General features: G+C 37.1%; 1 protein-coding gene and 1 long non-coding RNA gene across 16 annotated transcripts in view; one reads left to right on the plus strand and one right to left on the minus strand.

Annotated features, from left to right (window-relative positions):
- Positions 1-26,066, plus strand: part of Dnah12 (dynein axonemal heavy chain 12) — a 277,734-nt gene that overhangs the window by 93,489 nt on the left and 158,179 nt on the right. For all 15 annotated transcript variants that reach the window (XM_087182321.1, XM_087182331.1, XM_087182327.1 and 12 more), the window contains 5 exons: positions 7,722-7,831; positions 14,956-15,139; positions 15,270-15,410; positions 19,348-19,431; positions 20,110-20,298. In XM_087182321.1, the coding sequence (XP_087038447.1) occupies positions 7,722-7,831; positions 14,956-15,139; positions 15,270-15,410; positions 19,348-19,431; positions 20,110-20,298 (708 nt within the window). The remainder of the gene's footprint in view (positions 1-7,721; positions 7,832-14,955; positions 15,140-15,269; positions 15,411-19,347; positions 19,432-20,109; positions 20,299-26,066) is intronic.
- LOC110345668 (uncharacterized) lies at positions 7,940-11,382 on the minus strand. The gene is made up of 3 exons (XR_002389156.2): positions 11,151-11,382; positions 9,685-9,823; positions 7,940-8,394 (listed from the first exon to the last, which is right to left on the minus strand). It is a non-coding gene; the product is annotated as an uncharacterized LOC110345668 (long non-coding RNA).

Raw genomic sequence — 26,066 nt, forward strand, 5'->3', positions numbered from 1 at the left:
TCAGTCTTATGTTATTCTTTTTTGCATCATCTAGCAGCTGCTGGATTGATTTCTCAAGTTCCCTTATAATTTTGAAGCAATTTTTCTTTTCCTGGTCACTAATTGCAATCTTATCTTCTATATCTGAACTTCTGTCCTCACACTGCCTCGTTCTGCTGTGTAGACTTTCAATGGAGTTTTTCATGTCCTGGAAATCTATTTGCATCTGTTTTATGGATTCCATTTGTTTCTTACGTTGGGATTCCATCATGTTCCTCAGCTCCTCTCTAGATTTATAAATCATGTCTTGCACTAAGGGCACAATTTCTCCTGTTATCTGAGAAATTATTTCTGATTTCATTTTTTCCAGATCCCCTTTTGTTGCCAGTTCAGTGGGTCCAGGTGGTTGAGTATCAGAGGGTTCCATCTCATTTCCCTTTCGGGTTGCTGTAGGTGATCTGGAAGTCTGGTTTTGAGACTTACTTATGTGTTTTCTCATTTCGACTGGGGCAGGGGGGCTGTTACCACCTGCACGGATTACCTCCTCTGAGCTGGGAGAGGTGGGACAGGGGCCGGGAGCAGCGGTAGGGATGGTGACCCAAAAGCTCTTTCCTGTGGGCTGGGAGCAGCCGGAGGGATGGTGGCCGGGAAACCCCTTCCTCTGGACCAGGAGCAGTGGGATGGTGGCTCAGAAGCCCCTCCCTCTGGGCTGGGAGCGGCGGGAGGGATGGTGACCGGGAAGCCCCTTCCTCTGGACCAGGAGCAGTGGGACGACGGCTCAGAAGCCCCTACCTCTGGGCTGGGAACAGTGGGACTCAGTACCTTGGTCTGGTGGTCTGGTGTCCTCTGCGCCTTGGTAATGTGGAATCAGGTGGCTGCCTGTCTGCAGTGGGGTGATTTGGTGTCTTCCACGTGACTCAGGACCTCGGTAGGGGGTGCACAGACCTGCCTGTCTGCAGCGGGCTCAAATACCAGTTTCTTTATCCATTCATGGTTGATAGATATATAGGCCACTTCCAAGTTTTTTGGCTATTGTGAGTTGTGCTGCTATAAACATAGATATGCATGAATTGGTGTAGTATGATGTCTTTAACTCTCTCAGGAACATACCTAGAAAGGGAATGGCTGGTCAAATGGAATTTCTATTTTTTTGTTTTTGGTACCGGGGATCGAACTCGGGACCTTGCGCTTATGAGGCAGGCAGCGGCACCACTGAGCTAAATCCCCAGCCTGGAATTTCTATTTTTTTATGAATCTCTACACTGATTTTCATAGTTCTTGGACTAGTTTACACTCCCACCCACAATGTAGAAGGTGTCTTTTCCCCCACAGCCTCACCAGCATGTTATTATTTGATTTTTTTGATGAGGGCCATTCTTTCTGGAGTAAGATGGAATCTCAGTGTTGTCGTAATTGCATTTCATTAATGGCCAAAGATGCTGAATAACTTTTTAATTTATTTATTGGCTGTTTGTACTTTTTCTGAGAAAAGTCTATTAATTTCATTTGCCAATTTTTTGATTGACTTTGGGGGGATATGATTTTTTGGAGTTCTTCATATATTCTGGATATATTTGTATGTTTTTTTATATATTACTCCTCTGTCTAAGGAATAGTTGGAAAAAGTTTTTCCTATTCTGTAGTTTTTCTCTTCATGCCATTGGTGTTTCCAAAAGACCAAAAGAGGGAGGAGAATGAAGAAAAATAACTTTAAAATAGAATAAAATAATAATACAGAAGCAAGAACAAAAATAGAAAAAAGAAAACCCATAGCACTCAAGAAAGAAATAAGCAAGAAAGTAAACAACAACAAAAACCCTCACACAGGTGCTATAGCATAGAACCAGGGTTCTACACCACTTCCTTTTTACTACAGTCATAATTTGATTGCAAGCAGCCAGTCTGGTTCCCCTTATGAAATGCTTAATTGTGTTCCTGGGAGCAATGAGGGCTAAGGATCAAGATGGTTCCCTGGACCTGCCTTCTGGCTGCAAGCCAGGCTTTGAGTTTGGCTAACTTCAGGCCTCTGTCTCTGTCCCAAGCTCTATTCACCTCAATTAATTTGGCAAGAAGATGATTTCCCAACACCCAGTTCTCTGTTGACTTCTACCAGGGATCTCCTATTCCTGCTCCCTTCACTATAAGGCAAATCCCAGGGTTGCCTCCATGTTTTCCCTCCACAGACGTTTTGCCTAGTGCATATCCATAAGCCTTCTGTCTGAGGCACCACTTCCTGATCCTCTGTTCACAGACTATTTTCTGTCCCTGTTTCAAGAGCTCTGCTGTCCAACCTGTGGAACGTGGCACAGCCCCCAGGCTCGACAGAGGGCATCTTTTGCAAGTGTGAGATGATGGGTGGTGGGCAGGATTTCATGCTGTTTCAAATCTTTCCAGTGTTTGGCAAAGAGATAGAAGAGCAATTGTTCTGGTCTGACTCTGCTGACTCTCCTTTTTCTCTCTCTTGTCCCCAGCCATGTGGTCCACAGTTCTGTATTGCCTACAGCTCGTGGTGTTCAGCCTCTCTCTGCTTAGGGCAGGAGGCCTCCCTTGTTAGTGCTGACTGGTGGGTGGTAGGTAGGATGCTGAAGGGACACAGAGACCCCAGTGTTTGGGTGGATGATGGGGAAGGTTTGCCTGTTTTAGTGCTTCCGGCTCTTTCTTTCTCCTCCATGTTTCTTTGGTTGCAGTCCTCAGTTTCCCTGGGGCCCTAACTGCAGTTAATTCCTATGCTGAGTTTCCTCTTTCAGGTGGGAGGAAGAGTATGTAGGGAGCCTATCTCCGGAGTCTAGCCTCTGTAGCACTCTGGCTCCTTCCCTCAGGATGCTAGAACTACTCCCAAAGGTGCATGTTTGCTGGGTAAAGGATGTGGAAGGTTCTGTAGACTGGCAGCAGCCCTACTTCCCTTCCCAGCCATCCTGGTATTTGATGTGACCTAGGGGATTTGTCCTTCAAATTGATTTTCTGTATCTGGGTATGTTTGCCTTCCCCATTTCAGAATAATGCAGAGACACCTGCATTATCTGGTGTCTTTCCTTGGAGTTTCGCTCATGCCATGTTGGACTAATTAAAACTTTTTAAAACCTCTTCTCTGCTCTGCTCCTGGAGGATGAAGTGAGAGATGTAAAAGTCTGCCTCTAAATTGAACACTGAGAGTCCATTGTGATGTTATTAATTGGCCTATTTCAGTATTGTTGTGTCCCAGGGAATAGAGAGGCCTGAGGACTGGGAGAGACAAAACCATTGGTAGTTGGAGAAATTTGAACACACATATTGTATGATTAAGTTTGTTACCTTATATGGACAAGGTTTGTGGTCCCCCCAAACAATTACAGCAGTAACATAAAAGATCACTAATTGCAGATCTTAAGAGCAGATAAAATAATAATCAAAAAGTTTGAAATATTGTGAGCATTAGTAAAATGTAATAGAGACATAAAGTGAATAGATGCTACTTTGAAAAAATGATACCAGTAGATTTGCTTGATGTAGGGTTGTCAGAAACCTTCAGTATGTAAAAACCTGTCCATGAATACAATGAAGGTGTGCCACAATATAAAATCAGATTAAAATTAATTACTAATAAAATAATCTCAATAAAATCTCGTCTAGTACAATTAAATTAAGTAAATAATTTGTGGCTGAAACTAAATTGTCAGTTTATGGCAATATTTATTGTAAAATATACAGTAAAGATTCTTTTGAATTCAGTGTGCATATATTAGCTTTCTTTATATGATGATTCAATTCTCCCACCATTTCTGTCTGCTGATTTACTGAAAAATTTTCTCTTCATTTGATGTGTTGAGGCATTTATTTGATTAAAGGTGTCACTTTATTAGACTCTTTTAAAATAATTCTCACTCTCAAATATTAATATACATCTATGGCAGTGCCAAGTAAAGGTGATTATCAATATGATTCACATATGCTAATCTTATTTTTTAAAGAATCAAAATGAAAATTCAAAATTTTAGTGTCCTCTTGAAGAACTTTTATACTTACATGAATATAGCAATAGATGCATAGATTTCAGTTTGAAAATAGTATTAAGAATATTATTTTGCTTTTAAATATTTTCTATCTTCCTTTGTTCTTCCTTTATTAGCTTCTTTTAGATTTCCAGTTATGGTTATCTAGTTATCACTCCTGTGTGTGTTTGGATGTGTGTGTGTGTATATGTGTGTGTGTGTAGTGATGGGGGTTGAACCCAGGGCCTCATAAATGATAGGTGAGTGCTCTATCATTGAGCCACACCCCAAACTTAACACTTCATTTTATCTTCTCTGTTGAAACTTGGGGTCGGTTGCTTCACAAATTATAGTATGTACCTTGATTTATTACAATTTACCTTAAGTTAGTATTCTATCATTTCACATAAATACAATCACTTTAAATGATACAATTTTCTACTCATCCTTGTCCATTGTGCTGTTGTTGCCCCAATACTTTTTTCTTTTTTTGCTTTAGGTATTAGTATTTGTAAAGAAAAACTTTTACATTATCTTCCTAGTGCTGTTTTTTTCTTTCAGTAGAAATGTGCTTTCATCTGAGATCTTTTCTCATTTGATCTAAAGAACTTACTTTAGTCTTTCTTGTATGTATATGGGTGTTCTGACAACATATTCTCTTAGCTTTTGTTTGTCTGAGAATGTCTTCATTTAACCTTAATTTCTGAAGAATATTTTACTGAGTCTAGAGTTAAAAAAAAATCTGGTCTAGATTAACAGAGTTGAGACAACCCCCGGCCCCCCCCGGCCCCCCCCGGAATTAGAGATATTATTCCATTGTGCCTTTCACTGTTGTGTTTAGAAGTCAGGCCTCTTGGGCCAGGGATTTAGCTCAGTGGTGTCGCCACCTGCCTTGCAAGCACAAGGTCCTGAGTTTGATTCCCTGGTACCAAAAAAAAAAAGAAGTTAGGCCTTTTCCTATTTATGCTCCTCTGAATGTAATAATGTGCTTTTCCCCCCTCTGGCTATTTCTAATAATTTCTCTTTTTGCTTGGTCTTGAGCTGTTTAACTATGTACCTAGTGTTTTTTTGTTTTATTTTACTTATTCTCCTTGGGATTTACTATCCTTTCTTGAATCTGTATGTTGAAATGTTTCTCCCAAAATTTCTCAGTAATTATCTTTTAAAATATTTAAAATACTTCTTTCTCTATTTTCTCTACCATCTTCTTCTCAGGTTCTAATGATGCATTTATTAGACCTTTTATTCTGTCTCACCTATCTCTTATGCCCTGATTTTTATGTTTGTTTTAAATTATTTTCTCTATATGTTTTAGTTTGTTACTTTTTATTTGCCTATCTTTAAGATTAGTGACCCTTTCTTTAGCTTTGTCCAGTTTTCTGATAAGCTCATCCAGTGAATTTGTGTGTGTGTGTGTGTGCACGCACGTGTGCACATATGCGTGGTTACATGTGTTAGGCCTGTGTGATCTAGCACTGAGATACACATCCTCAGCCCTCAAAGAATGCTTAACTTCATGTATTTTGTTTTTCTGTTATAGTATATCTGATTTGGTTCTTTTTAGAGACTCCACTTCTCTACTGAAATTCTTTATCTTGTCATCTATTTTTTCTGTCTTTCCTCTCTGCTCCACTATTAGGAATTGAACCCAAGATCTTTACATGAAGCTACATCCCAGCCCTTTTTAATTTTTTTGTTTGTTTTGAGACAAAGTCTCATTAATTTGCTAAATTTCCCAGGCTGGGTTTGTACTTGCCATCCTCCTGCTTCAGCTTCCCAGAGTACTGGGGTTATAGGCATGTACCACCATGCCTGGCTCCATTTTCTTTTATACTTTATACTTTATAATAAGGTTGCTTTAAGGCTGTAGGTATAGCTCAGTGGTAGAATGTTTACCTGGTATGCAAGAGGCCCTGGGTTTGATTCCCAGCACAACACAAAAAAAGTTTTTTAAAAAAGTTCTTGCCTGATAATTATGATATAGCAATCATCTGTGAGTTTGTTTTTGGTTACTGTTTCGTCTCTTAGTCCTTAGCTACTTCTTATGACTTGCATGTTTTGATTTCATGGTAAGCATTAAACTATGTGCTATAATTGTAGAGGCTAAACTGGTATTTTCCTATAGAAAACTATGTATTGTCCTCTCTTGGGTTACTAGGTTGAGTTGCTGATCAATTCAATCAGGAGTTGTTGGAGTTTTATTGCAGCATTATTGAGCTATAGTTAACCTTTGACTTCAAATGTCTTTGAAGTGACAATTATCCTGCTATATCCTCTTTCCAGCAGTATTTTGGGATCTAAGCATCCTAAGACTAAAGAACTCCTTTATGCCTTTCTAGGTGAAACTTTGATCTTTTGACGTACTGAGTAGAAAACAAACAACCAAACAACATGGGCAGTGGGAAGCGCCAACTGGACATTTGGGGTTCCTCCAGATTCAAATTGTGGGACCAGAATGACTCCATTTTGTCCAAAATGGAGCAGTCTCCTTTGTTCTCTCAAATTTGTGCTTGATCTGGGACAAAAGACATGATCTGTAACTCAAGATTCCTAAGCTCATTACTCAGCCATCTGTTTGCCCTAGAAACAAGTGTCCCGGGCCCACTATCTATAGGACAATCTGTTAACATGCTGACTATCCACACAAGGTGGTCATGACCATGAGTCAAGATGTCTGCTGACCATCAGTACGTGACAGTAGACCACTAACCTTTGTCCCCATTTTTCTTGTAAAAACCTATACGTAATCCCCTTCAACCCCCAATGAGCCTAGCCAATCAAAATTCTACACTTCATACTTGCTAAATGTTAACCAATCATATGGCTGCTAATGACTGAAGCTTGCTGTAATCTCAATAAAAACCCTGCTAATTTGGAACTCGGGGCTCTCAATCTTGATCCGCTGTGTCGGTGACAATTGAGAGTCCCTGCTTAAGCTTGAATAAATGACTCTCGTGTGCTTACTTCGGAAACGGCCTCCTGGTGGTCTTTGGGACTTCGTAATCTGGGCACAACAAAATGTACATTAGCCATATAAACATTACAATTTCTATTAGTTTCTCCTTATTTTAGCAAAGCTCCTCTGTCTATAGTAGGTCCAATTGAATGTCCACCATGTCCAGACTTAGAAAATGTTACCAGGAGTGAAAACAGTTGTAGCTGAGCTTACCCTAGGAGAGGCTTAACCTTTTTTGAAATTAAGTTCCTTTAGACTTACTTGTAGCCAAAGTACTTCTATGTCTTTTTTGGTACTGGGGATCAAACTTGGGACCTTGCACTTGCAAGGCAGGTGACGAAACCACTGAGCTAAATCCCCGGTCCTGTCTTTAAATTTTTAATGATTACCAAGTGTGGTGTTGCATGTCTGTGATCCCAGCACTTGGGAGGCTGAGGAAAGAGGATCACCACAAATTTGAGGCCAGCCAGGACTATATAGTGAGTTCACGGCCAGTTCACTGAACTATATAGTGAGATCTTGTCTCAAAAGAAAGAATTTTAAATGATTTTTAGCTTTATTGTTTATTTCTAGTTACTATAGTGTGAAGGCTTTTCTGGTATATTCTTTCATATCCTAACCAAAAATAGAATTTTAGGAAGCATTATTAAAAAGAATTGGTTTTATGCAGCATGATGCTATGAAGCAATGCTATGATGCAGTGATGATTAATAACTTCCTTTCAATTTGTTCTTCCTCTTAATTTGAAAAAATAAAACTTTCATGACATGATTTCTAATACTATTGTATAAAAATGGATTCCATCTTTTTTATTTCAGGACTTTTTGAAATGTGCTTATGAAGCCTGCAGTGCACATAATCTTCAGCCTGTTAAATTTTTTCTTGAAAAAATGATTCAGACATATGAGATGATGATTGTTAGACATGGGTAAGATTATAGATTATCTGCCATCATTAGATGTTATTTTGATTAAACTTTAAAAACAACTAAATTCATAAACCAAAAAAAAAAATGAACATTATATACTGAGAGAAATAAAATGAGCCAAAACACAAACCCAAAGCAGGGCTTTTATTAAGGGACAGAGCTGCTGGGCTGTCTCGAACAATGGCGAGAGCAGCAACCAGGGGCTGACTGGGTGAGGTTTATAAGGGTTGGGGGGAGTGTGGTGGAGGCAGATGATTGGCTATGACTGGAGGCAAGGAGGGAAAAAGCAAGCCTTTGTTCTCTCTGGAGTGACTCATTTCCTGTAGGCAGGGGGCATTTTATCTAACAGAAAAATCTTATCATTCCAGTCTTTGACAGTATTATGGAATAGGGGCAGAGGTCTCTTTTTTGTAGCTGCTTCATGCTGGCACAGGGGCGGTGATAAAAGGTAACAGGTCTGGGTTCTACGTGATTATGGTGGTTTGGTCTCCCGTGGCAAGAGGTTGATACCTGGCCATAATGAGTTTGCTGACTGTCAGATTGGTAAAGGCCCGCAACCGCTCCTGCAAGAAAATTTGAAAACAACGAAACAGGCAGTATCCAAAGAGTAGGATTATGCAGAGGATAGTGAGGGGTCCCAGGAAAGGAAGAAGCCAGGGAAGCCATTGGTCGAAGTATCCTGGTAGAGAGTGTAGCCAGTCTAGGTCTCTTCTATGTTTTTCTGTATGCTCCTTGAGCTCCTTCACCTTGTCTCCATCAATGCCAAACTGATTGACAAAATAACAGCTCTCTTTCCCCAGGAGGCATGTTCCCCCTCTTTCTGCTGTTATTGTATCTAGAGCTTGTCTATTTTGGAGTACCACAGCTGCCAGGGAATTGATTTGGAACTGCAGGGTGACCAGAGAGTCACCTACCTTTTATATCCTCATTTAGCTCTTGGGATAGGGAGTAATAGAAGTGTGTTGATGTTGAGATTCCTGCAACCCCTGTGCCTATTCCTGCCAGAACTCCAGCTCCCATTAGGAAAGGGAGTAGAGGAAGGGCACGCTTGTTAAGATGGTGAGTATTGGTAAAAAAAAAAAAAATGTCTAGCACATTTGTTGTTGATATTATCTATATGATCACTTTGAATTTGGCAGCCTATAGGCAAGAATAAACAAAATTTTTAAAGAAATTAGAGCATGAAATATCTAAGCATGAGCACACTAGAATGAAAGAGCAGCTCGGGGAGAAAGTCACACTTAGATACTGAAATAGTGAGTGATTGTAACCTGTTGGCTCTTAGATTTTTTCATTGATAAAGGTTATCTATAAGTCTGATACTTTGTCATAAGTCTCTAGTTTTAGCTGTAACAAGAGACAGTTTGAAGAACAAATCTCACTAAGAAATTTAAAACTCTAGCTGAGCTCTTACAGATTTTACCATAGTTTTTAATGATCTCTAACTGTGGTCAGCTACTGGTATAGCTGGAAACTGCCAGAAGGGGTCAGTGATTGGAGCCCCCTATTTGTATCTAGCTTTATTACTATGTCATTATTTTTATACCTCTTGGGGTTTTTGGGTTTTTTTTTTTGTTTTGCTGGATGTTTAAGACCAAGTTAAAGTGAGGCCTGTGTCTATTAATATGAACCTCTTGTTATCTATTAAGGTCAGTTAAGTCTCCTCAGGCCATTTTTTTGGAACCATGTGTAGATCCTCTCTGCTCCTCTGTCAGTGTCAGCCATCAGGATATGGGTCATGGCCTTGCTTGACCATGTAGAGATTTTTTTTTTTGGTGACCCTCCTTTGGCACATGGTACATTTGTCCTCTGGTGTCCAGCAATCTCCCTGCTCAGGAGGTTGAGTGACTTACCAAAGATGTAGGATCCTGTAGAGAAGGTTCCCTTATGTCTTGGATCTTTGTTGACCTTGAGGGGCCAGGGCCAAAATATTGGCTGTTCTCATTGCCCAGTTACATTTTTAGTTTTGGTCTCCAAACTTTAGTTGAACACCTAGAAGAGAAGATCGATAACATTAGCATTGCAATAGGAGTACTGAACTTATTATAATCTTGTCTGGATATCAAGCACTTTGAAATAGAAAATATAGTTAGAAGACTGTTATTATTATCAATCATGATTATTCTAGAAGTTGAATTCCTGTAAAACGTTAACAGAGAAAAAAGAGCTTTAAATCAAGAGCCATAAATAGTATTTTAACATGACAATCATGATGACCTTATCTTTGTAACACATTTAAATGTCCATCTTGGTATAAAATAGCCATTTGTTAAACATACTCATTTTTTTTTAAAAAAACACCAAAAATCTTTATCTCAGTTATTATCTTTGATAGGATACCATGGAACGAAAATATCTCAGCCCATAAGTGTACCTGTTACCATAAATAGCTGAAGTGTATGAAAAAGGCAAATCCCTGAATCAAAAAGAGGTTACTATAAAAAAAAATTAGAAAACCTGTACAGTCAGAAAGCATAAATACATTTAGTCTGCCAGAAAATTAACAATAATAATTTTTATAATTATATATATGAGACCTTATGCCCTTTAATTCAGTTTGGTACAAAAGCATCTTTTTAATAAAACCTTGTTATTGTTCTTTTTTGTTTGGTTGGTTTTTTTTACAGGAAATTTAATCTTTTGAAAATGACCATGGGCCGGGGAGTTAGCTCAGTGGTTATGTTGCCTGCCTTGCAAGTGCAAGGACCGGAGTTCGATCCCTGGTACCAAAAAAAAAAAGAAAAGAAAATGACCAGTGTAAACATATCATAACATATTTAGAATTTATCTCTTTGATGACAACCAATGTAACCATAGTATAATAACATATTTAAGTAATATTTATTGATGTAAGTCTTTTATAAGGCTATGAAAACTATTGGGTCAGTCTGTTGTAAGACTATGAAAACTGTTGAGGTCCCCCTTGTGAACAGAGACTGGAAAATATTTCCATGCAGCTGCTCCTTTGTTCACTAAGGAGAGTGTGCCTTGAATTTAATAACCTTTATCTATAAACAAAACAGCTGTACAGTTGGACAAACAAACATATAAGACAATTTATAAAACTAGAGTGCACTCAGATATATTTAGCCCAATTGAATTATAATATCTCTTTATAATTTTTAGGTTTACAGTTATAAATAAGACTAGTCAAAACGTTTTGTAAGTCAATTAACAGAGATCTCCTGTAGAATTAGAATCAGAAGGAGTGAAAGCTCTTTATGTTTGTAAACGTAAGCCTTTTATAACAAACTTGAAACCAACAAGCAAACATACATATTTCCTTGATAAATCACTTCCGCACACTTTCTCAACATACCTCAGCCTTTTGGTCTTGTCTCTTTATCCTTCTAACAAGACAAACATATAAAATCCTTTCAATCAAAAGTATATCTGTTGTACTTATAGCTTTTTAAATATTTTTCCTCCGTCTCCCGTACTATAAACCTTCTATAACAAAGTTGTCTTCAGCTGTTAAAATTTTAAAGTGTCCTTTTTTTTTCCTGTTCTCAGATTGTTACATTTTAAACGTTGACTGGCTGCCAATAGAACAGTAGTAACCTTGAGTTCTTCATCAACAAAGTACAGAAAAGAGCAAGTTAACCCTATAATTACAATTCAAGAATTTACAATGTACAAGAAATGTTTTAAGCACACCAATTAAATGTGAACTCAAATTGAAACAAATACATTTATCAATTAGCTAGAATTTGTAACTTGATTTTTCTTGTAAAATCTCTTGATGTCTAGTAGAGCACAGTTGTAGTTTCTCTGGCTTTGTTTTGGGATAACATAGCGTTGGCCTTGGCTCTTAAAGTCAGGAGTGTTTTTTTTCCTCACTATTTTGTTTTATGCTTTTCAGAGCTTTGCTAGCTGTTTTTAATCCATTACTTATTTTTCTTTTTAGTTTTTTTTTCTTTCTTTTTTTTTTTTTTTTGGTACCGGGGCTCAAACTCTGGTCCTTCCACTTGCAAGGCAGGCGATGGAACCACTGAGCTAAATCCCCGGCCCTTTTAGTTTTTTTTTTAATCTGAGTGCAAGTCCTGCTCGACCCTCTTTAACCTTTTTTAGTTTTTTCTTAATATCAGGGGCTGACTGAGAGATAAAGTGAGTGTTAATGATGATCATGTCAACCTGAGGTAGGATCAGTTTTTGTTTATTTCTGAAGTGTCTCAGTGAGGCGCTAGAGAAACTGCAGGATTTTCTTCATGGGTATGAGTTATTTTTTAAATCTTATCAAAGTTAGCAGACTTGTGAGCTGTCTTTCTTAAACCTTTTATGAGGCAGAGAGTCATAAGGTCTCTTCGGCCTCCATCTGCCTGGCCTAGCTGATAGTCCCATTGTGGGTCTTCTCTGGGGACAGCCTGTGGAAGCAGATGATTGGCTATGACTGGGGGTGAGGTGGGAAAAAGCAGGTCTTTGTTCTCTCTGGAGTGACTCATTTCCTGTAGGCAGGGGTCATTTTATCTAGCAGAGAACTCTATCTAGCAGAGAACTAGGTGGGAGGGAGAGGAAACAACTTCTCACTTTCCAGTAGTTTACAGGACAGAGGTTTATTTCTCTTATACTACATGTCCAACAAGAGTTGGTAAGGATTGCTCATTCAGTATCTAGTAGTAGTAACCATGGAAATCTGCATTTTTGGTCATCAACTATGTTATTCTAGCTCTTTAATGTACATAATAAACACACTCCCTTTTCAGGGAGACAACCTAAAAGCGCCAATCAATAAATGGACCACACTCAAAGTTCAGGATTTCTAGGTGATGCATGATTATCTCTGTATCAGATTTGGAAGTTGTTCCTCTTGATCCAGAGACCTAAAAACTAGAAAGACAAGTTGTTTGCCTGACAGACACCTGGTATACAGTAGTAGGTTTGTCAGAACATGATTACCAGAGCAAAACACTCCCATTCAAAAATTGGAGGAGTCACTATTTTGTAGCAATTCTTAAATCTGGCTGGGCATGTGAGGGGATAGATCTAGGGCTGGATTTACTGTGAAATTAATAGAGTTTAAAATACAGGACCTCTTACTTTCGGGGGCACATCCAAGGGGCCATAAGCATTTTGTGTATATAATTTTTGTGCAAGATGTCATTAAATGGATGTGGTCATTTAATTTAATTAATTAATTTATTTCTTGGTACGGGGATCAAACTCAGGACCTTGAGCTTGCAAGGCAGGCATGTTGCCACTGAGCTAAATCCCCAACCCTATTTTGTTTGTTTTTTGAGGCAGGGTCTTGTGATATAGTTTAGACGGCCTTGAATTTACTATGTACCCTAGGCTGGCCTCGAACTCACAGCAATCCTCCTGCCTCAGCCTCCCAAGTGCTGGGATTACAGGCATTCATTGCCATGCCTGACTGACGTGGTCATTTTATATTCAAAATTGTATAGGTGTTCTTTTCCTTAAAGAACTCTTCCCTTGCCCCTAAATGTATGAATTTAAAGTTCCTTAAAACTTGAGCTATAGTTTACCTCTGATTTCTACTTTTGCTCGATTTTGCTCCCTGGGAAGAAATTTGCAGCCAGCTGTTCTCCATGGGACTTGGTTTTACTTTCTGAATTTTTTTCATTTTTATTTTATTCTCTGGTCATGTGTGAAGTGGACAGTAGGGAAAATATTATTCTTGATAATTGAGGAATTTTTTTATCCTGTTTTCTGCTTATAGAAAGCTGAGGTTTTACTAGTCATGATATTTTTAAAGGCATCGTCAAAAATGCTTTGAATTATGCAGGTTTTCAAACACACACAAAAATGTGTTTTCAAACACATACAACCCTCACATGCATCTAATATACAAGAATTGTTTTAAAACTTGAACATTCATTTATTTCTCAGGGTTGTCTTGGAAGGAGGATTGTTAGTAATTTCCCTCAAAAGTTTAATCAACTTTTTATCTTTTTTTTCCCAGGAAGCTCCATGTGCATGTAGCCATATCCATGGTCCTTACTAAGTTGTATCTTTATAAATTTCCTTGTAATAGCTTTAAACTTAATAGGCTTATTTGAGAGGACCATACCCTTAGTTTATTTTCCCTGAATTATTTTGACCTCTGGAAATAATTATAGTTGTGACCTCTTATCTGCAATTTTATTTTCTACTGGTTCAGTTACCCACTTTCAACAGCAGCCCAAAAATCTTAAAAAGAAAATTCCATACTTTGAGAAAAAGCATAGTAATAGAATTTTATTACAATATATTATTATAATTGTTCTGTTATTATTAGTTATTGTTAATCCTCTACTATATCCAATGTACAAATTAAACCTTATTATAGTTTGGATATGTAGGGAAAAACATAGTATTATATAGGGTTTGATATTACCCATGGTTTCAGGTATCAACTGGTGGTTTTATAACGTCCTGATGGAAAGGGGACTGCTATACTGGGAATGACATTAGTCCTTCACAGATTCTAATAATGTGATGCAATAGCCCTATTCTTGGTTCGATCCTTGCTGCCAAGCTGAGTTTTAATAGATCTTTGTGTTCAGTGGTTTTCTTCTACCAAATGAGGTTAATAAATTGCTTTATTAAATCCCACAAGTCTCTGAATTTCTGGACTCCTGTTCTCTTTCATTCTTGCTTTCAGACAGGCATTTTTTTCCTGGGTTGTAAAGTCCAACAATTCCCATTATATATTGTATTATTAATGTTCTATTTACTATCCATTTACCCTAAAATTCTAATTTCACTATGTATGTTTGTTTTCCAGGTTATCTAAAGGGATCTAAGTATTTTATCATTCCATAGCAGTAATCAATCTTTTAGCTTCTAATACCTCTTAATTTGCCACCAAACCAGTGCCATATGTTGTCTTTTTTTATTATGTCCAGAACACCTTCCTCCTTTCTAGGTACCAATAGCTATCATTAAGGATGGGCTAGGCTATTTCATTTTAGAGGCTTTTTATTATATTCTCTTTTATAGATAATTGTATTACAGTAATGTGGAAAATTTGATATGTGAACCAGTTTAGAAGTTATATATGTTTTTGTCATGTCCAAGAAAATGTCATATAATTTTGAAAATTATATATAGCAATTATCATAGGGTACATAATTTAATTTACCATTATTTTTTAGAATCTTACTGTATCATTGCTTCTTTAATAGTTTTATGTTAGTAGGAGAGCCTTTTGCTGCCAAGACAAAAGTTCTGCATGTTCTGGCCGATACTTTAACTCTGATGAATGAATATGGATATGGAGAGGAAGAAAAGGTCATTTATAGGACTGTAAATCCCAAATCAATTACTATGGGCCAACTTTTTGGGCAGTTTGACCCAGTGTCTCATGAGGTAATCTATAGTATAATTTATCAACTCTCCTACTGACAGTGCATATTAAAGCAAGAAATTTAAAATGTTTTTGTTTTTTCTGCTAAATCCAATTTAGCAGAGATTTTCAACTCTTTTTTTTTCCCCTCAGTGGACTGATGGTATTGTGGCAAACACTTTTAGAGAATTTGCCTTATCAGAAACACCTGACCGGAAATGGGTTGTATTTGATGGTCCTGTTGACACTTTGTGGATAGAGAGTATGAACACAGTGCTGGATGACAATAAAAAGGTACATCATGATAAAAAGCAGATCATATTCAGATATGATTAAGCAATTTTATATGTTCAACAACTAATCAACTAGGATTATATATTTCAAATAGTACAATAGATTGAATAGGTTTATAAGTCATCATTTTAATGAAAACTGTGAGGTAGGCTTTTTTTCATAAAATTAAAGTATGGTATTAAAAATTCTGTGTTAACAGGGAAGCCTAGTATTCTACTAAGTACTTTCAGTCTTATAATTTCTTATAAAACTTTAATATTTTAAGAGAAAATAAAAGGGTCTCATTTCTTTTCAAAATATTGAATGCTTCAGTGCTCATATGTAATATATGACCTTAGGAGGTATGAAATAAAAGAATTAGGAAATAAAAGCCTATTAATATTTATTTCATTTGAGAGAATATATATAGTATCAAAGTATACACTAATTATAAGTACAGATTTTGTGATTTTTTTAGTGTATATATAGATTCAACATAACTGTGACCTAAATAAAAATACATAAAATTTCTTACAAAGTTCACTCATGCATCTTATCAGTCTGTACATCCTCCCTCAGTGATAATCACTATTCTCACTTATGTGATAAATGAATTTTGCAGGTCCTGAGCTTCTTGTTAATGGAATCATATTCTTTAGTGTTTTCCATTTCTTTAAAATCAATGTATAATGAGATATTGATGTTGCACTTCAACAATCAATGTCTAAGGCTCAGAGCCAAGTAGAAGGGTTGTCTCATATTAGCTGAGAGGGAAGTATGAAAGGGAAATTTAGATATATAGATTTGATAGTGGAAATTTAAAGACAAATCCTCTGATTACTTCTCTTTTATTTGTGAAATGATAGAACCCAGTTCTTTGAAGACTTGAGGAGAAAGAATGTGGTTTAAATTAGCCATTATGAAAAATGGGAAAGATATCTGCAAAGAAAAACATAGGAGCATATCTGGGTAACCCTGGGGGCCGTATTGAAGAGAAACACTGGAATGTCCTAATGAAAATGAAGAGCAAGTGTATAAGGTGATAGTGAGCAAGAGAGCTGGATAGATTGGGGAAGCTGTGAAGCAGAGACCAAGATGTTTGAGTTTAATATTTCAGAATTATGTAGTGTTTCAGTAGAAACGTTTTCAGATACATGAAATAGATGGCTGGAGTTGAGTAAGAGAAAAATAAGTGAAAAGAAGGTGGTCAAAGACCTGAAGGGCTATTATGTTGAGATGTTCATCCTCATGAACACTGGATCACGCCAGTGCTATAGAAGAGAAAGCTAACGAGAGGAGAATCCTTGAGTGCTGATGAGTGACAGCAACTGCAGAGGCTGGAAAAGGGTAAAGGGTTGTACTTGATGGTGGAATAGAAGTGGTTTGGAGACACCGTAGTAAAGTGAGGGAAATGCTGATTCCACCTCCCAAATTGATGGCAGATAAAGAGTTTTGCTGAAATAATCTGGTAGATGATTAAAAGTAGCCTAGACCCACATTATCCAGTAGAGCTTTCTTCAGTTATGGAATATCTGCACTATCTAATAAGATAGCCACTATTCACATGGAGTTCTTGAGCATTTGAAGTACAGTTTAGTGAAATTGAAGAACTGAATTTTAAATTTCATTAAAATTAAATGTGAATAGCTACATATGGCTAGTGGCTACCCGTACCAGTTAATCTAGCTCTAAACTGTTCATTTATTTTATATCTAAAAAGCTGATTCCAAAGATGTTAAGTGCCTAATTGTTGACATATAAATAGGGGTAAAACTGGGGCTAGAGTGAGGGTTGTAGAAGTGGAGAGGAGGGCTGGAGGTTTAGCTCAGTGGTTTCGCCACCTGCTGCGCAAGTGCAAGGACCCAAGTTTGAACCCCGGTACCAAAAAAAAAAGTAGAGAGGAAACACTTAGAAATAAATATAGAGGAAGAATTTTAAAGACCCAGCAGTGCTTAATTTGGTATATCAAGTTAATCATAATAATAATCATTAAAACTATTAAAAGTTAATGATAGGAGGTTTTCGGATTGGGTCTTTAAATTTGGGAGGTCTGATCTTTTTAAGTTCTTTATAGATTCGAGATAGTAGACCTTTGTCTGAGGAAGAGCAGGTGAAGATTTTTTCCCACATTGTGGGTTGTCTCTTCACACTGCTGGTGGTTTCTCTTGCTGTGCAGAAGCATTTTAATAAGAAGAGATCCCACTTGTTGATTGTTTGTGCTAGTTCACGGGCAACTGAGGTTTTGTTCATAAAATCTTTTCCTACACTGATGTCTTCAAGGGTTCTACCTAACCTCTGTTCCAACTGGTTCAGAGTTTCTATTTTAATATTTAGATCTTTAATCTGAAATTTAAAGACCCAATCCGAAAATGGGCATCTGAGATGAACAGACATTTCTCACACAAAGAAGTAGAAATAGCAAATAAATACATGAAAAAATGTTCAACATCACTGGTCATTCGAGAGATGCAAATGAAACTGAGATTCCACTTCACTCCAGAAAGAATGGCTGCTATCATGAAATCAACCAACAACAAATGCTGGCGGGGCTGTGGGGAAAGAGGAACCCTGCTCCACTGCTGGTGGGAGTGTAGACTGGTGCAAGCACTGTGGAAATCAGTATGGAGATACCTCAAAGAACTAGGACTGGAAGTCCCATTTGACCCTGCTATTCCACTGCTGGAGATCTTCCCCAAAGAATTAAAAGAATCCTACCACAGTGATATATGTGCGCCCATTTTCATAGCAGCACAGTTTGTGATAGCTAAAACTTGGAAACAGCCCAAATGCCCATCAACTGGAGACTGGATAAAGAAAATGTGTTTTTTTTATAAAATGGAGTACTACTCAGCCATAAAAAATGAGAAATTAGAGACGTTTATAGCTAAATAGATGCACATTGAGGCGATACTCTTAAGTGAAATAAATAGGACACACATGTATAAATACCAAATAGTTTCTCTGGTGAGAGAAACTGAAAGAGTAAATAAGGACTAAAATGTATAATAGGTCATGTGAAATAGGAAGAAAAGGGGCAAAGGGGAAGGAAGTGGGAGGGCTAGGGGAAAGGATAGAAGGAAATGGGATTAATATGAGAAAATGGAAAAATAGGAACAAAATCTTTGAAAATAGGGAGGAATGGAGGGGTTGAAGGGAGGGCTGGGCAAGGGTGAAAAATAAGAACCAAGAGAGACTATGTAAAGGTGCAAATTTCCAATGATGAATGTCATTTTATTGTATACCTAAAATGTACCAATGATTAGAATGAATAATCGATAATGTAAAATAGGAAGAAAAGGTCCAAAGGGGTAGGGGTAGTTGGAGGGGCAGGGGAAAGGAAAGAAGGGAAAGGAAAAATGCTGAGAAATGGAAAAAATGGAAATAAAGTCTTTGTAAATAGGGAAGAGTGGAGGGGGTGAAGGGAGGGCTAGGAATGGGGAAAAAATACGAACCAAGATGCATTATGTAAAAGTACAATTCTCAATGAGAAATGTAACTGTGTTGTATACCTACAATGTACCAATAAAAGAATTTAATTTAAAAAAAAGTTAATGATAATTCTAAAAGTACAAGATAAGGAGATGGGAGAAGATAGAATAGCTTTAATAATAATGGACAAGATAAGAATTTAAGAAAAAGAAATCAGTTAAATTCAGTTTTTGACATACTTGATAAAGAGGAAGTGTTTTAAAATTTTTTATTATGTAAATGTTTGCAGTACATAATGATTACATTTATCATGGGGAGTTGGTACATGTACATAACACATCTTAATTCTTTTTAAAAGAAGAAATGTTTTAGATTAAAAGAGATATAACAAACCAGAGCTAGACCAAGATTTTCTGGCTCCCATTCTAATATTCCATTATATCACAGAAGATACTTTTTATTGTAAGAAAAATAAGTTTTTTGAGAAATTTGAAATATTTTTTAATATTTGAAAAATAATTGCCTTTAGCTTTGTCTTATGAGTGGAGAAATCATTCAGATGTCCCCTCAAATGAGTCTCATCTTTGAAACAATGGACCTTTCCCAGGCCTCAGTAAGTTCCTAATTTAATACAATAGTAGTTTATGTGTTTGTCCATTTGTTCACTTGTTTATTCATTAATTTAGTCAAAAGTAGCTTTTAGTATGTGTCACAAAGTGGGTGTGGAGCTGGGAATACAAAGATGAATAAGACATGGTATAAGGCTAGGAAGGACAAGAAGCATGCTGATAAATCCCAACACACAGTTACAGGTAAGCACACTAAGAGTAAGGACTGAATTGGACATCCACAAGGGGATTGAACAGAGAAGGACCATGGAAGGTGTTTGAGTGTTTGATTTTATTTTGTTTTGTTTTGTTGGTACCAGGGATTGAACTCGGGACCTTGTGCTTGCACAGCAGGTGCTGGAACCACTGAGCTAAATCCCCAGACCTTTGATTTTATTTTGAAGAAGATATGACTTATCCAGGGAGATTGGCTGGGCCTGGGCATTCCAAATCATGACAAGATGATGAATAAAGAAGGACATGGACCCATGAAATGCCCAAGAAACAGAACTAAAATTAGTTTTCTGTGTGGGGAACATCTAGTGCATGTGAGGCTGTAGAGGAAGACAGAAGCCAGATCATGAAGGGCCATACAAGTCATACTGAGAAATAGTTGGTAATTGCTAGATACCACTGGTATAAATGCAACTGTGAGTAAACAAAACTTGTCTTTTTTTCTCTAGCCTGCCACTGTAAGTCGTTGTGGCATGATTTATTTGGAGCCCTCACAGTTAGGATGGGAACCACTCGTGTCTTCATGGTTGAATTCACTCAAAGAACCTTTATGTGAACCAGAACACCAAGCTCTTCTGAGAGGACTTTTTGACTGGTTAATAATACCTTCTTTAAAGTTTCGTAAGAAAAATTGCAAGGTAATACTATAATTCTTTGATCCACTCAATTTTCTTTTGTTTCCACTCACTTAACTAAGTTTAAAGTCACAATCATAACTAAAACTACTTTTCTCTTTACAATTTAGTATCCCTGTTTTGTTTTATATTGCTCAAGTTACAGCTGAATAACTTAGAAGGTAAATTTATTCCAGCTAAACTATTTGTATCAAACCATTGTATTTAAAGCTTTAAAAATCCAAAGAATCTTTTACCTTTTAAAAATATTTAAAACATATGACTTTATAAGCTCACATGTGTATTTAGTATTTTATAAGAAAATTATATATTGTGTTAGTTCCCTCAGGCCGTCATAAATTACCCCAAACTTGATGGGTTAAAACAACAGAAATTTATTCTCAGTTTTGGGGGCTGTAAATCTGAAATCAAGATGTTGGCAGGGCTATGCTTCCTTTGAAACTCTAAGGGAGAATCTTTCCTAACCTCTTCCAGATTCTAATGGCTCCAGGAATTCCTTGGTTTGTGGCTGCATTAACTTCACATCTCTTCTTCCAGTATCATATAACCTTCTACTCTGTGTCTCCCCCTCTAAGTGACACTTATAATCACTTGGAGTTTTGGATTTAGTGCCTACTGGATGATCCAGAATGACCTCCTCATCTCAAGATCCTTAATTACATCTTCAAAGACTTTTTCCCTATAGGACCATGTTCATAAATTCCTGGGACATTTAAATATCATTTTGAGGACTACTGTTGAAATGACACCATCACACACAAACACATCACACGTACATACTTACAGATAAATAAATATATTAATATACAGTGGACCTTTGACTTTTTTGGGGGGCTACCAGGGATCGAACTCAGGACCTTGCACTTGTGAGGCAGGCGTGGTGCTACTGAGCTAAATCCCTGGCTACAGTGGACCCTTGACTTACAAACTTGATTGGTTCTCAAGGGCTGGTTGTAACTAAGATTGGTTGTAAGTCAATACAGCTGAGATCTGGATGTTTACCTGGGTACATGCTATAGATAACAAGAGGCTGATAAATATTCCATTAACCTAATTAACGCAAGTTGCTCATATGTCAGCCTGGTCGTAACTTGAGGGTTCACTGTGCAGAGGGAAAAGAGATATTCAGTGGATTTCTCACCCTAAAATATTACTTCAGGAATAAGAAAAATGTAAGTCGTGGAAGGAAAACTGAACAATTCCATTTTATGAAGATTCTGTATGATGTCTTCATAGAATAAATACACAAAATTATTTTTTTTAGCTTTAAAGCTCTGATATTATACATTATAAATAATATAAAATAGTCTCCATCTTTCCAGATAATGAGGAAAGGATTTTCTTTTTATAATTCTTGCATCTTCTATATTCAGTCAATTCCAAAGAACTATTGATTTTTTCCTCCTTGAGAGTGTTTCTGTCTTTTTTCTCTTGCTCTTTCTTCACTTATTTACTCATCCCACCCTTTCTGTTATAGTAGCCTCAGTTCTGACCTTCATTATCTCCTACTTGAATCAATATAATAGAGTTCCTCTGTCCCAGCCTATATCTTGCTATTAGAATGAAGATTCTAAAACACATACCTTCACTTTAAAACAAAAAAATACTTCCTTTGAAGCCTTCTTCCTCTTATAATGAGATCCCTTAACACAGCCTCTACTGCCTCTTGAGAGCTGATCCTCATCTGCTTCTGAAGCCTTATTTTTTGCCCTTCCTCCTTCACACTCCATTTTTACATCCTACAGAATCTTCTTAATAATTTGTCTTCTCATATCTTCATTTCTTTGAATGTGTAGCATTTCCTGCCTTGAACATTTTCCTCTTCTTTACCTACCTCACTTACATTTTCCTTGAAAATTCAGCTGAACTATAGAGTCCACCAAAAAAAATGTGCACACTCTTCAGGAAAAGAAAAACTTGCATAAATATTTTAATACTGAATTTATGAGACATTCTGAGATTAATACACGTTACTTTTGGCCCCTTTAATTAAAAGAGGTGCTCAAAGTGGTGGCCTTTAGCTTCCAGACATTTATTAGTACACTGAACTGCTGCTTGAGTAACCTTGGTCATTGAGATTGCTGCACATGCATTTTCAATTTCTTCTCGAAGGGAAGAAGTGTAGTAGGTTTTCTGGTGATGTATGACATCCTCTAGTGTTCCCTATATGAGGGTAAAACCATCTTTTGAAGAAACATCATACTATTTTTCTTTTCATGAAGTGTGTATACATTTTTGCTGAATTTTTCATATTTATTGAGTGTTTATAAAAAAGCATCAAAATTTTCAACATCGACTGTTTTTTGGTAGACAAAGTCTAAAAAAGAATAACACAAATAAATTCTTGTTTGAACTACAATGAAAGTACCAACAGCAATTTACCAAAAAAAAATCTTCAATTATCACACCTAAGGCAGTCTACACACATGCCATGTTCCATACACACGTGTTGCTTACACTGACAGCACATGTGTTTTGCTTTCCTTGCCTTTTTGTAGGACATACTTGATATCTCATTGGTCTAGCTGTTTTTTCAGGAGTTTTCTATTATACAGTGTGTAGTTAACAGGAACATAAAGTATTAAATTCTTTTTTTTTTTTTCGTACTGGGGATCAAACTCAGGACCTTGCGCTTGCAAGGCAGGTGTGGTGCCGCTGAGCTAAATCCCCGGCCAGGTATTAAATTCTTAGTATGTATTGTGCATTTAGAACAGACATCAACAATTTCACATCAGCTGTGTACTTGCTTAGAAAACCTATAACATCAGAAATAAATTCCTATATGAACAACAATGAAAATACCAATAGAATTCTACAACAAAAATAATCTTTCCTTCAATTGTCACCCCGAGGCAGTCTTCACACCTGACAACTGTACGTTCCATGCACACATCTTGCTTACACTGATAGCATATGTTCTTAGCTTTCCTTTCCTGTGTGGTAGTCTTGTCACCTCTCTCCTCTTCCTGTTTTGTCAGGAACTTCCTACTACATTGCATAACATTCACTTAGCAGGGAAATACAATATCAGTAAAATAAAATATTAAATATGTAATGAGTGTTTACAATAGACATCAACATTTTCATATCAGCTGTTTACTTGCCCACAAAACCTAGAGATAACAGCAGAAATAAAAACCTATGTGAACTACAATGTAAACACAAACAAAACTCTACCACAGAAATAATCTTTGCTTCATCTATCACTCCCAAAGCAGTCTTCACGCATGACAACTGCGTGTTCCATACATAAGTATCGCTTATATTGATACCACGCATGTTTTGCTTCCCTGTCCTTTCTTATAGGGCACAGTTGACATCTTTCTGGTTTTCTTTTTGTCTTAGTAAGTCTTTGTGATGCTGCACCTGTCAGCTCACCAGTGTGCTCCACAATTTTTTTGTGTGTAGTTCCCTGACCTGAAACATTCTGTTTTTCCTCTGCTGTAAATGATCCCTTATGAGTTCCAGTCTCAATCCTCTAAGAAAATTTTTCCGTAACATTTTGTACTTGTTATTTTCTTTGTTAACTATCAAACTCTTTATGCCACACGTTTAGGGTTGAGTAAAACACAGCCATTGGCCAATGCTTTGTGTTTCGAGTGACATTTCAGTTGCTGCATTATTCATCAACAAAATTTACTCCACCTTTGGTTTTGTTATAGAAAGTTTCCATCTCAGCCTTTTGTTTTGTTGAGGTTTCCATATCATATTTTCATGATGGTGCAATGTTCATGTCAGTAGTACCAGTTTGTTTTTCTTTGACATGTATGAGGCCAATGTAAATCTTTCTGAAATCCAAAGACTGTACTATACAATTCTCTGTTTTGAAATTGCAACATTTCATTTGGAATTTCTGCTTTGTTTCTGCATACAGTTCCCGCATTGGTCAACTTGTGCTCTGTTAGAAAATGTAACATCAACTGGAAACTGGTAAACTAATTGTTGAATATCACATTCCAATTAGTTTGGGAGATGGGAGCAACAAATCTGTTCACAACATCATTTGGTTTATTATTATACAAATAAGGACCTGATGGCTGAGTTCCAGGATGAATGTCTTAAATTGAAAGCATAATAATTTGCATCTGCAAGAGCATAAATTTTTATGCCATATTTTGACCCACTGCTTTTCCATTAATCTTTTACTTTCTTGCAATTACCATGAGAAATCTCTGCTAAGTACAGCAGACCTATAAATGCTTTCAGTTCAGCTAATAAAGTGTCATAATAAATACAGTTTTGAATTCTATGCATTCAGAATGTTTTACTTTCATTTCAGCCTTTGTGTATTTCATAGCATCTTGTAGCATTTCCTCTGTTGCAGTTTCCAATACTGAATGGCAGTGCTGGCATTCTGTCCTTTACATTTCACACCTGCCAAGACCCTCACTATATTTTAAGACTTAGTTCTAACATTGGATCGTTCTATTTGGTTGTGTGGCCATTTTACAACATTCCGACTAGTCAGCTATGTACTAACATTGCTATTTTCTTCCTCATCTGAATAAAGGAGGTTTGGATTCCCTGTATCTGTATCAGTCGATTCTTGCTCCATTTCATTGTCATGGGAACTTTGGCTCATATGGCCAATGTCAAAGTCAACATCATAATATACCCAACACTACTCTTCTGTTATGAAAACATGTATTTTACCATAATGAATCATCATCATCCATGCGTGAGTAATCTGATGATACACTTTTGGCCTTCTCCAAAACTTGCAAATCTGGTTTCTCATGTGCCATTGTTCTGAATTGGGTTTTTTGTCTTCACAATTTTGTATGAATAATATGCAGGATAAAGCATCCCAAACACCAGCACGACAGCTCGGGAGATGATCCAGGACACCTTCTTCCCGCGGGCAGGGACCCGGTGTGCGGGGGCAGATGGATTCGGAGAGCGCAGAGCAGGCCTCGCCCAGCCCTCAGGAGGCGGGCAGGTGTCTGCGTGCTGCAGCCTGAGCTGCACAGCTGTCTGTCCCCCCCCCCCCCCGTATACATTTTTTGATGGACTCTATATTGCCTCCCCTTTCTTCATCCCTTTCCTATTTTCCTAAGTCTGTGCTCCTCCATCCTGAGATTTTTCTCTGTCATATAATTATTAGACTATATCGTTTTTAGACTATTATTTTTGTCTATTTAGTTTTAGATGCTGCTTTTTTGGGATCATGTCTTTATTTCTGTATCTCCTAGCTTGGTTTATAGGTATATAGATTTATATGCCATTCACAAATGTTTGTTGAATAAATAGCTGAATAAATGGCTATAAAAGGCTTCATTTCTGTTATCCTTAGAACATTATTTGTTTACAGTAGCTAGTTTTCATTTAGAATAAGAATATGTTATATACAATTTTGTAATGTAGGGGCCAAAATAAAATACTGGAAAAACATTTTTATCATGGCCACAATTTAAATTCTTTAAGTTTAAATGCTATAAATTTTTTTAATGATAGCAAAGTTTTATTAAAGGTAGAAAAAGAAATAGGTTCTGCGGAGCAAGTTTGGGCCAAGTAAAAGCAGGGAAAGAAGCATACCCTACACTGTGAGGGTGGGCCAAGATTAAAGAGAGAAAACAGTGGCCTAAATGTTATAAACTTTAAAAAAAATTTTTGGTTTTTGAGACAGGGTGTTACTACATAGTTCAGGCTGGCCTTGAACTTTTACTGTGTAGCTCAGGTTGGCCTTGAATTCACAGTGATCCTCCTGCCTCAGCCTCCCTGGTGCTAGGATTACAGGTGTGCACCACCATGTTCAGCTCCCTTATCTATTT

This window comes from Heterocephalus glaber, unplaced genomic scaffold, assembly GCF_053883595.1.
Source record: "Heterocephalus glaber isolate CG9 unplaced genomic scaffold, H.glaber_assembly_v1.0 deba00001472, whole genome shotgun sequence".
NCBI classification, from domain to species: Eukaryota; Metazoa; Chordata; class Mammalia; order Rodentia; family Bathyergidae; genus Heterocephalus; species Heterocephalus glaber.